This window comes from Alosa alosa, chromosome 14 (genome assembly GCF_017589495.1).
Source record: "Alosa alosa isolate M-15738 ecotype Scorff River chromosome 14, AALO_Geno_1.1, whole genome shotgun sequence".
NCBI lineage: Eukaryota > Metazoa > Chordata > Actinopteri > Clupeiformes > Clupeidae > Alosa > Alosa alosa.
In genome coordinates this window covers 10,563,971-10,576,470 of record NC_063202.1, presented here as the reverse complement: position 1 = coordinate 10,576,470, position 12,500 = coordinate 10,563,971, and the positions used below count along the sequence as shown (strand labels likewise).

At 42.7% G+C, this 12,500-nt stretch overlaps 2 protein-coding genes across 5 annotated transcripts in view; both read right to left on the bottom strand.

Moving 5' to 3' along the window:
• The window catches only part of LOC125306744 (dual specificity protein phosphatase 8-like), a 53,513-nt gene extending 48,475 nt beyond the window's left edge, over window positions 1-5,038 (bottom strand). Inside the window, exons 1-2 of the mRNA XM_048262239.1 lie at window positions 4,912-5,038; window positions 2,084-2,428 (exon numbers count right to left, since the gene is read on the bottom strand). Of these exons, the coding sequence (XP_048118196.1) occupies window positions 2,084-2,314 (231 nt within the window). The 5' untranslated portion in view covers window positions 2,315-2,428; window positions 4,912-5,038. The remainder of the gene's footprint in view (window positions 1-2,083; window positions 2,429-4,911) is intronic.
• A 1,931-nt stretch (window positions 5,039-6,969) lies between these two features.
• ptpn5 (protein tyrosine phosphatase non-receptor type 5) overlaps window positions 6,970-12,500 on the bottom strand; it is a 24,413-nt gene continuing 18,882 nt past the window's right edge. For all 4 annotated transcript variants that reach the window (XM_048262271.1, XM_048262269.1, XM_048262270.1 and 1 more), the window contains 2 exons: window positions 11,211-11,324; window positions 6,970-10,847 (listed from right to left, as the gene is read on the bottom strand). In XM_048262271.1, coding sequence (XP_048118228.1) covers window positions 10,754-10,847; window positions 11,211-11,324 — 208 coding nt within the window. In that variant the 3' untranslated portion in view covers window positions 6,970-10,753. The remainder of the gene's footprint in view (window positions 10,848-11,210; window positions 11,325-12,500) is intronic.

Genomic DNA, 12,500 nt, shown 5'->3' with positions numbered 1-12,500 from the left:
AATATATAACAGACATTGTGTTGTGGATCTGTGTTCTCATGTGGTTCCCTTTGAGTTCTCCATGTCTCTCCCTCAGGCAATGGACATGGAGACTCAGGTGCAGAGAGACACTTTATGACATCCCAGGAGAAGACACAAAGCTGTGTGCCATTTTTAAAACTTTTCAACAACACCTGTCTATTTAGGCCGTCTGAATTATGTTTACTACTAGCTCATGTGCCCACTACTTTAGATATTACAATTTTTTTAACCTTCTCTTCCATGAAAATAAAAGCCCACAGAAGATATTACCGTCTAAACGTAGGCGGCTGCTGTAAGTGCCTGCGTCTGAGGCGGGCAGCCCTGAACTTCCTGGTAGAACAGCACCCGGGGTGTGGGCGCGAGTGCAATGGCCGGCGTTGCCCAGCTTGCAAAAGCCGAACCCACACAGAGCTGCTGGTAGCCATACAAAGAGGATGATGTCATGCGAGACGGGTCACAAAGAGCACACACTCCACCCCCGATGTTCCCTCCCTGTGTGTGAGATAGAGTCAGCTTTATGTGGGCCCGCATTAGTAATCGCGGGTATTATCCTCTTCGGAGAGGATACACACACACACACACACACCAACTGAATGGGGGATTGGGGTGCACTGGAGAACTTGACCTCTTTGTTTTTGCTAATGCAGATAAATGCATTTTTATGCATAATGCATATTTTGCTAATGCATGAGATAAATGACAACATGTTTATTTATAACGTATGACGTATCAGCTTGTTTGTTGTACTCATCTCCAAAAGCCTCTTTTCAGACTTTATTTGTGTTCTTTACTATTATTTAGGAAGCAACATACTTGACAGTAGTGGTAGTGATAGATATATGGTGGTATAGGTCTGTAGAAGGATGAGTAATATGCATCCGACTTTGATTTTGCTCCAAGAGGAAATGGAAATACAAAACTAGCACTTACTAAAAATAGTGTGACATATAGTGTGAGAGTGAGGTAAGTTAGAATGAAAAAATATACACATGGTTGTAAGCGGTTGCCTACTTGTATGACGTATTCTAATGTCTCACCAATAATTGCCCAACTGTAAACATATCTCTGGCTGACATGGATGGCTACATGGATTTTCTTTCTTTACAGGAACTTTTGCGAAACAGGGTGCCAGCAGAAAATGAGTCATGGAAAAAGACATAGGACACACAGGGTGGGTCGGGTGTCCGTTACAGAAACCAAATATAAGGAAGTGGAATATTATACTTCAGTCAATGCCAGATGCACACTAGGTGACACCTTGGTGAGCGAATGCCACTACTGTAAATCAGTCCAGCGTCAGAAGCCTGAGCAGGGAGCGGGGTCACCGTTACCCGTCATGTTGACATCTCTGGACCACTGAGGCGACTGTGGTTTTGCATAGCCATTTGCTGTCAATTTACCCTTTATGCAATGGCAGGTCACCCCGCAGAGGCCGTGAAAAATGACAAGTGACATATGCCCGTTCTTAGGTTTCCAACTCTGGTGTGTTTCAGTGTCAATCAGGCATCTGCAGATATATTTCTGATGGAAAAATATGTCCCATTCAATACAAATGTCAAACTGGAGGGAAGGCTCTTGTTTCAAGGCCAGACGTGTGCAATAAACTTATTTTGTCTAATATAGCACTCTGGAAGATCGGGTGTGCTGCTGTCAGCAAGTGTGAAATCATAGCATGTGTTTAAATCATGTTGGGGACTTTCAAGGCTCAGGAATTCTGTGTGAGGTACAGCAAACAGCCACACGGGCCAGGGGAATACCATGCTAATAGCACACCCATAGGACAACAAGTGTCCTGAACTGAAAAATGTATTTATTTTTCATAAATATTTTTCTTTGGCATATATTTCCCCACATGCTTCCCACCAAATTAACACAAAAAACATCCTTCAGCTGTTCATTTGGTGGGTCGCATACAGAAAAAAACATTTAAACATACCGGTATGTTAATGTGTCTTCTGTCTTTTTGGACACACTTACACTGTCTTGCTTTATAAGCACTTAACTCTCCTGTGTAGTTCTTATTGTTTGGACAAAGCTAACCTGTCACTAGTGCCATATGTACCTTTATCTTTCCATTGGGCTGCAGGAGCTCAGCGACGGACACCTTGTCCTGTTGGAGCCTCCTCTTCACCAGTTTGGAGCAGCACACGTTGATGGAGTTCAGCACATGCGACGCGTTGTACTCAGAGAAGGTCCGGCTATCGATGACCAAAGTCTGAGTGGCTCGCCTCTGCAGCATCCCGGCCAGCCTCTGGGTGTCCACAACCCCCCGCTGCACCTTCACCCCCGACATGGCTCTTGTCTCAAGGGGACGCAGAGTGGGCTGGACTGATGGCAGGCACAAAACGTGGAGGAGAGAGGACCTAGGTCTACTGGTTGGGCGAGGAAGTCAACATCTCCATAGTGTCTGAAAGAGGGGAAGGAAAGAAGGAGAGGAGAGATAAGAGAGTAGAGGATATACAGGAAAAGAAGAAAAAAAGAGAAGGGCAGAGAATATGTCACTGTAGTGCAAGACATGACTTGGGCACTATGTGACAATAGTTCACAGTCTAAAATCAAAAGTCAAAATTGTGGACTTGAAACATGTTGAAAACAAGTTCTAGAAAGGATGTATCTACCACCTTCCCTTATCCACCCCAAATGTCCACATTTTATGAACTTTCAATCCACTTTTAAGACCTTCCTTCAGGAGGTATTTGTAAATGTCAAATGGTTAAGTATAGTAAGTAAGTATATATATTCTTTTGATCCCGTGAGGGAAATGTGGTCTCTGCATTTATCCCAATCCGTGAATTAGTGAAACATATTCAGCACACAGTGAACACAAATTGAGGTAAAGCACACACTAATTCCGGTGCAGTGAGCTGCCTGCTACAGCGGCGCTTGGGACGCTAGCTAGGGTTAGGTGCCTTACTCAAGGGCACTTCAGCCATTCCTACTGGTCGGGGTTTGAAACGGCAACCCTCCGGTTACAAGTCCGAAGCCCTAACCATAGGCCACAGCTGCCCCTAGAACTGGTTAGTAAAGACTGAGGCCATGTATAAGTATATATACTTTTTTGATCCCGTGAGGGAAATTTGGTCTCTGCATTTAACCCAATTGGTGAATTAGTGAAACACAAACAGCACACAGTGAACACAGTGAGGTGAAGCACACACTAATCCCAGCGCAGTGAGCTGCATGCTTCAACGGCGGCGCTCGGGGAGCAGTGAGGAGTTAGGTGCCTTGCTCAAGGGCACTTCGGGGCTCGAACCGGCAAACCTCCAGTTACAAGTCCAGAGTGCTAACCAGTGGGCCACGGCTGCCCATGGCTATGAGCATTTAAGCTTTATTACTAAGTCTGTATGGTTGTGTGTCTAAATTGAATGAACTTTGAATGACATCAACTTGGATGCAATGACTATAAAGTAAAGGAAACAACTGCACAGTTACAGGCTTTTTGCTAGTGCACAAAGATATAAGCTATTTGTGGTCACAATCATGAAGCTTGATGTGTGTGTGTGTGTGTGTGTGTGTGTGTGTGTGTGTGTGTGTGTGTGTGTGGTATGTATGTACCTGTGTAAGCATGTATGTTTGTGTTGCTAACCATGTATCAGTGCTGCTGGATCACACCAAGCAAAGGGAGAAGGCAGTGCTCTCCTAGCAGAGTGGAGCAAAGGAGCACAACAGGCTGATGCTGCAAGTGAGCTAATGGCGTTGTGTTGTGTTGTGTTGTGCTGCTCTGCTCTGCTCCTGTGCTACAGCTCAGAAAGTAAACAGCCTGAGAGGCAGGCAGGGAGGGGCGAGACAGCACTGCTATGAGGGAACCTGACAGTCAGAGGGAACAGTACACAGCTCTATGATCGCCTTGCTAAACAAGACGCCTGAAATGCTGCAATAGTGTCTACCTCTCCATCTAGTATAAAATATCCTGGTGATGTATTGCAATGATATTGCAATGACATCGAATGGAAGCAGTTTACACATCCAACATATCAGCATCTTTACTACTGAAATAACCATGGTCTTTGTACACATTTTGCTGAGATGGTATGCATCGAGTGGGCACGGTGTGAAAAAAAGTCTCAAATGTGGTCTTTGTAGTACAAAGTAGGCTACCAATAAGGGGCATCCCAGTCAAGTTTTCATAAACTAGTGCATTGTCAAAACTGTACTTTTGTTAACGAATGCATACATCATCTGAGATTAATCCTATTAAGATGATCTTCTGTTTGGAGCAAAAGAGGTCCCATTGACATAACGGGATGGTTGTTTTATCTAATGTCTGAAACTGCTGAGCCTATAATGACAGTGCTGGAGACCAAAACAGTCCATGGGGTGACATCACAACAAGGTGCTTTAGAAAGGAACAGCACCAGTATCAGACCAAAGCAAACAAACACAGACTTGCACTGCCACTGAGCTCACCACTGATCAGCCTTGCCTTATCAAAACTGCTGTCTATTCTCACATGTCTCAGTAAATAGCAAAGATAAATCCCATTTTAGAAACTTTACTTGTTCAAGCTGTATGCTGATGTCACCATGTCAATACTTAAATCTAATTATCAGCAAGAAAACAAAACTAAACATGTTTAAAATAAGTATGCCTACAGAAGAAAGTTCATACCATTACTCAAACCTAACAAGATGAGTTCTAAACACAGTATAGTTCATAGGCTACTCTATCTTGCACATTAATCAACAACACAACATGCCAAGCTTATAAAGAACATGGACACTTCCAACGTCGCAGAGGGCAGAGAGCATATTTTTAAATAGTCTTACAATACGATATATACCATGACATTAGAGACTTTCACTGCTCGTCAATTTAGCTTGATCGAGACAAATGAGATGGAGTACTGAATATTAAACTAAAGCTATGACACATAAAAATGATGAATCCTACCTTGTTGGATGGGAGTGGATCAGATGAACGCAGCATAAAAAACTCGATGAATAATTTAGATTTGTTATGACTTACAGAACATAGCAAGGGTAGCATCCCTACGAAGGGAGGTCCCCCTCACGATAGAATTGCGGCACTGTCAGAGAAGAGTACAGTCGCAACACGCAACGTAATCACGTTGCGTTCTGCGGTAACTAGCTCCGCCACCATTGAAGCGTGGGGCGAGATGAATGATGGGTCATAATTGTAGCCTGCTTACTGCAATAGGATTCTTAACTTATTCTTACAGTAATAATAGTTCCTATGATATATCTGGCTGGTATTCATTATTCTGCATTCTAGTAGTGTCCAGCCCAGGATAACTAGGCTATTGGGATTTCTGTATGAAATTGTGCTGGAGACATGTGGGTGACCGAGTCCGCAATAATAAATTACAGTGCATAATTTAATTCTTGCAAATATATCCTAGTGATGTAAAGCTGAGATATATTAGCCATATTATTAGCATAATAATAAGGGAATAGTTTATCGGTGGACGTTTTTTGAAGACAACCAATCTGCTTTTACAGGGAATTTTACTGGACAGGAATGTGTACAATGACAGTTCTCTTGAGCCATCGATGAGGTCATGTACTGGGAGGCGTTGAAAAAAAGCGGTGATGTCACTTTCGGCCAATCACAAATGACTGATTCCGGAATTGTAGGCTGTGTTGATATGTGAAACAAACAGGATTATAATGCAAGCAAAGTTGTTTTCGAGCTCTACACTCTTGACATTTAGGCCACTAAATTCCCCATGAGTCCATCAGTCTGGATGCTCAAATGGCTTGTAGCCTAACCTACTCACAAACAGACCATCAGTTTGAGTGTCGAATTTCTAAGGACAATATATGCTGTTACGTAATTAGGTGCCGCTTTTAATTATGTTGCTTAATTATGTTTCAGTTCTTGTTTACTTTTTTGATTTTTTTTTATGCTCTCATGTCCTTAAACATGCGGTGCGCAAATTGTTTCATTTGCTTAGAGCACTATGAGTGAATGCCTTGTTACTTTTCATATATATTTAATATAAAATATAATTTATATATATATATATAACATGTATATATATGCTATATGTTTAAATACCTTACTATTTGTATCTATTTGTATCTTACTGTGATAGAGAGTGTTACTGAGGTGTTCCACTAGGTGGAGACATACCTACACGGTAGTTTGGGGAGAATTGAAAAGCTGTACACAGTAAGGCAAGAGTCTGTCCATGACAGTAGACTATTAACTAAAATATATTGATGTCAAATAACCTATTGGTTCTATTTGAGAAGAGAGAGAGATTGTTTATGATGTAGCCCTAACCAGTTAAATTCGCAAGAGGTCTTCTGAGCCAGTGCTCCAAACCACTGAACATCAGTGAATAAAACGGCATGAATGGTGGATATACTTTATCTCATCAAAAGAAGGCCCACAGTTGGACATGACTATATAACATGACTGGCATGACAAAACTGCAGGGTATCATAGCCTTTTCTAGTGGAAACACAATGTGGGGATTTAATGGCTTTCATCTGTTGCAGGCTTATTAGCTGAGCCATTCATTCTATCGTTTGAAATAGTAGCATAGTAATTGGGTGTCAAAGGAAAGGCATGATACAATGAAAGGGTAGGATTCTCCTCCTCTCAATAGGGGAGGCCTATGATGATGCCAATAGTGATGATGATGATGATCTTTGCCAACTTCTTTATAGTTTTTTAGTACCATAAACATATAATAAAATAGATACTGTGCAATAATTATCCAAAGATATCTTAGCAACTCTACACTGAAGAGATTGTTGCAAGCCTACTTTGCATAGGCCTACAGGTTGGCCATCCCTGAAAACCACTCAAATAATGCACACAGCACTATGCCACCGCAGCCTTCCTCATTCTGTTACCATGGTGATAAAACAAGCTGAGAAAGATATTGGTTGAAATGAAACAAACAAGAACTGGACTTTTCTAGAACGTCACTGCACATTGCAATTGATGCATAATTTTTGCATGGAGAACAATCAGTGATTTTCTTTGATAAATACAAGTAGCATTTTATTTTAAAGATCAAGCAATAACCAATCGTACAAGCCATGAAATGGTCAATTCAGTGGTTTTACATTCTATGTAGGTCTTTCACAGCATGGACACAAGGCATCTGATTAGGCAATGGTTAAAAAGAGGTCCTCTGCCATTTTAGGATCCATTAAAATTGATTGGGATATAATGATTATATCAAACAATAAATATTCAAATAAATATAAATACATACATAAATAAATAACAGACAAACATATTTCAGGTAGTTCATTGGAGATATTTGAAGAAAAAAGGAACATTTCAACATAACAGAAGTGAATACATGAGGCGTCGCCTCACATTCCTTTGAATGCTAAGAATCCATCACAACATTGCCAACAGCAGAGCACCTGAAGTGTATTTTATCTCACAGGCAGAGGCTTGATGTGGAAGAGAGAGAGGGGGGAAGTGTTTGCGGTCGCGTCGGCCGCACTCGCTCCAGCCCAGGGTGAACAGATGGCCCGGACAGATGGAGGATTCTGGGACGGAGCAGGGGGTGATGAGCGGCCATCTCGTCCAGGCCAAGTGCAGAGAGAGGGAGCTTGGCAGCAGTGGACGGCAGGAGGAAGTGCTGGGTGCCACTCTAACCACCCACAGCAGTACTTCCTGTTCAAACCACCATGAAAGGCTGAGTGTGGTCTACTCTGGATCTATTATTATTAGTCGGCCTTGAAGAGACAAAGCTTACCATGATAACCCTGGCAAAGGCGTAATAAGCATCAAAATGCCCAGGATTGTTCATAAAATTTCCTGTTGGTATAAAAACTGGAAATAAGTTGGCAATCTTGTCCTTTGTATGTTATTTTAATCTAACTTCAACAAGAAGGACGAGACGCAGAACGCTGCAACGGCATAAATATGAAACATGGATACAAATTGATGTTTGTGTGTATCCGCTAAGACCTTCATTTTATGTCTGCAAAGGCAACAGTTAATCAGCTGCAGTCACGTGATTTTAAGACTGCTGCTGCTGCTGCACTTTGTCTGAGTAGTCCACTTTGTAGGAATTAGCTGGATGCAAACAGAGTATATTTATAAGATTAGCATTTTCAGTATGGTGTTGCTGTGGCTCAGTCAGCTGAACATGGTGCAAATAACACCAAGGTCAAGGGGTCTATTTCCAGTTTGGAGCACATGCACCAGAACAATAGGCATTCATTCTATACGTCCAGTCTTATCGGCCTAAAGTATCCTCTACTATGGGTATAAATGTACTCTGAAGAAAGTCTTTGGCAGTGTACAGAAACCGGGAAATGTTGGCAATGCTGCAACAGATAGAACATCAAAACATAAACCAGTTAGAAAAAACAAACAAAAACAATGCTGTCATTCCAGATTATCAAACACACTTATCATAACACTAAAACATAATATAAAGCAAATATATGAAGTCAACGTCCGTTGGACTGAAACAAACCAATATAGTAAGTACAAAGCACAATGATACACTAGTAGTAATTAATAGTAATTAATTACTTAATTAATTAAGGATACAAACAATTTCATTAGACGTGGACGAAAATAAACAATTTACATTTAAAAGACAGGTCATGAATTTCAATGCAGTAACAAATCAATCAGGTGGGGGGGAAGTGGGGGTGGGGGGGGGTTCCACTGGCATCACTGGAGTGACCGTTAAATGAAGCCTAGCCAGCGATTCCCTCCTCCGAGTGCTGTGCACATTTCCCCTCGTTCAGTCTCGGCTCCAGTGAGTGGCAGAGATGAGGGATGGCACGCCGCACTGGATGCAGATTACGCAGAGCGCCGATACAATGTCTCAGACACTCTGTCGGAGTCACTCACACGGACACAGTTCATTGTTGACTTTGTCATGCAGACTGGGAGGGGGAAGAAACATCTGAGCAAAGCTGTCAGATCATTTGATAGAGCTGCCATCTAGAACAATGCTTCTGTCTCATTTTGCTGCCAATGATACACCCAGAGAACTAAACGGGTAAGCTGACTCACATACAAATTAAGTCCAAGTCAATAGAAGAGAAACAGGCAAATCAATAAAAGATCAGTCATTGATCAAGTTACAGAGGGACACCTGCAAATCCAGGGTTTGTAAATCTCCTGCGATATGCCACACTCTCGCACTTCCATCACAGAAGCAAGCTGTTATGTACATGGTTAACAGTAGTTGGATATACAGTGTACCGGCATTTTGATCACATAAAATCTTGAGGTGCAGCATCAAATGTGTGTTCAAGTCAAGTGGAACACCACCAGGAACAAACGCAACAAGCAGGAGAGTCATGGACAGGAAGGCATGTGGACAAGACCAACGGACAGACACTGAGTAAGGCCATTATGTATAAAATACATGTGCTAGATTAACCTATTCCTTGAGACCAACCACAATGCAGGCTGTCAATGTCTAAAAAACATTATAGCTTGTTGTAGTTAATAGCAGGGCGTCCTGCCTGTGCAGTTGTAGACATTCTATAGGAGAATTTGGGTGAGGAGAGCCGCTCTGTGCCTCTCCAACAAGCCACTCAACAAACCATTATGAACTAATACTGCACATGCTTGAGACTGACTTCTCTCAACTAAGAAAGACATATTTTATGATACGCACGCACCCATGTCATCATATCGTATTAATATGCTCTCTCTCTCTTTCTCTCTCTCTCTCTCTCTCTCTCTCTCTCTCATGCACACATACATGCACACGTGTGTATTTGCTCACATGTGTATTTGCACACACACACTCACACACACTTGCACTTACAAACACCCACAGACACGCACACATGCAGACACACACACAAACACACATAAACATACGCAAACACACAATAATGCATTCACTCTCTTGTAGTGGAAAATTGGCATCAGTGTTGACTATGTTAACTATGTACGTATGTGTGTTAGTTTTGCCCTGTTGAGACCGATAGACGTTGAATGTTTAGGCTCTAAATCCTTCAGTTTTTTTGGCTGGCAAACAATACTGCTGCTCTGCCGATAAGCCACGCAGCACGACAACCAGATTCTTATGAGACCCATGACCACGGTCAGTCTCATAACAAACACGGCGGTAAAAAGACTAAGAAGGTCGAGATTGTCCCTCTGTGATTTTGTTCTTCTTCATCTTCGTCCTGCTCCATAGTGGATTGTTGTTGTGCTGTGATGACACACTGAGATCTGGTTTGTGACGCATGGCCATCTACCCTTCTTACATTCGGATTGAGAGAGAGTCCGGCAGCACCGAGGCAATACCTCATACCAGTGTCAGGCTTTGGGCTGCGAGGCAAGGAAGTCTTTGGGGATGTGCGCTGATGGCATCCAGGGTGGAGTCGTTGAGCTACCCTCTGTCCTCAGTGTTCCCTCACAGGCTTCATGAAGTCAGTGCTCAAAAGGGTGGGAGAGAAGGTGGAGGGAGGGGGGGGCAGTTCAAAAACGAATGCTTCTCTCTGGATCATGTTTGCTGATGAAGCTACGCAAAAGAGGTGGTTGAATGTGTTTGGTCAGGTTGCTGGAATGACTGTCGATCGCGTGCTTCCTCTGAATGCTGATGAAGTGTCTCGATCAGAGTTGGTGTGTTTCGGAGGTGCGCCGCTGTGGTCAGGGCTGTGGGTCAGGGACGATGGGATGCCATGCGGAGGGTCAGGCAGGTCTGTTGGAATGGCATGCAAGGCTGGATCTGATGTAGTGCAGACGGGGCAGAGAGTGGGCAGACGGGGCCATTGGTCTGTGAGGAGGGACTGGACGATGCTGACGTCCGCCATGTTCACTCCTCTGTCTGGTAGGACTGCTGCTTCTCATACAAACTGAGAACGTGATGAACAAACTGGTACTGCTCAGCTGTCTGGATCATCCCGCCCCTTGAAGCCAAAGACAGTTGACTTCAGTTAGACAGACAAAATGGAGGAGAATATTTGGTAACACTTAACCACGTGATAGTCTGCCTACAGAGACTTCACAGATGGCTGGTTGATATTTAAGTTCAGCCTTCAAAATTGCAGTTGAACAATTACTGTAACATCACCTTAACCAAAACAACTTCTAAATAGTTTGCTTAATCTGAGCATCTTGTAGATGTAGATGGTCCATGGGAGACCATCCAAGTAAAGTGTGACTAAATGTTCATTAATTTATTTACACTTTCATCATGTTTGTCAAAAAATGTCTGAGACTGTAGTGTAGTTGTTATTGAGCTGGTGCAATGAGAGTGGGTTTGGGTTCACCTGTCTAGGCGCAGTTGGCTGGTTGTCTTGAGGATGTCTACCACCCCTTCATTTCTCAGCTGCTTGCAGAGGATGCTTGTGGCAATGAAACAGCCAGTACGGCCGATGCCAGCGCTGTAGATCCCAACCAGACAAATAAACAAACAAACAAACATGCAAGAGAAAAACAACAACAACAACATATTGATGAGATTGTGATCTAAATCTGTCGGCTTATTCTAAATCTGAACTGGCAAATGATCCACCGAATCGTATGCAAAAGAAAATGTTGTCAACCACTTTTGGATAGAACCGTGGACAACGACCACAACAAATCATTCCTCCATCCTGCCTGAAGGGAACATTTTGTTTTTGACAGAACAGCAAACTGAAAGGTCATCCAGTAGAGGGTGGACAGTGGGGGTGTTGGGAGCTAGCTGGGGACGGGATGCTATTAGGGCAGTGAGATCGGCAGGAGGCCCTGGGAGGCCTGACAGGACTGGCACTAAGACCCTGCAGCTGACTTTTAAAGCCCTCCATCAACACATGACAAAGCCCTCCACCAACACATGACAAAGCAACTCTAAGCTAAGATGTGACAGGGCACACATGATGTGCACACAAACACACACACACACACACACACATGATGTGTGGTCAAAAGAAAACACGGGAACATACAATAGTTATACTCTGACGCGCCTTCAATCATGTTAGCAATCAGTCATTTCACATCGCTGGTAAATACAAAAAATATTTTAGAATGTTGGAAATGTATTAGGAGTTGTGTCAGCCACAATTCAAGCTTGAATACTATTCTATGCAAACACACATTGCTGGAGTTCCAAATGTGGTAACACTTAACCACGTGATAGTCTGCCTACAGAGACTTCACAGATGGCTGGTTGATATTTAAAATTGCAGTTGAACAATTACTGTAACATCACCTTAACCAAACCAACTTCTAAATAAGACTGTTTTTGTCTTCTTTGCCTGCATTTTCAGCAAACCTATTAAATGGAATGATTGGAAAGTATGGCGCTAATAGGCTATGCCTTACACTTTGCAATTAATTCTGCATGACTAAATTTGTTTAGGCTTGTAGTCACATTGTTATGAAACATCATGCCTCTTAGTAGCGTCTGCTTTTATCTAATCATTAAAAATGTGTTAATAAACTAATTTATGTACGTCATGACCTTAAGCATGCTCTGAGCCAAAGGTATGTTCCAATGCATTGCTTCCAGTGTGTCTGGCACCCAGAAAGGCCCTGCCATTAGTGTCCTTGAAGAGAGGTGACATTTGAGGGTG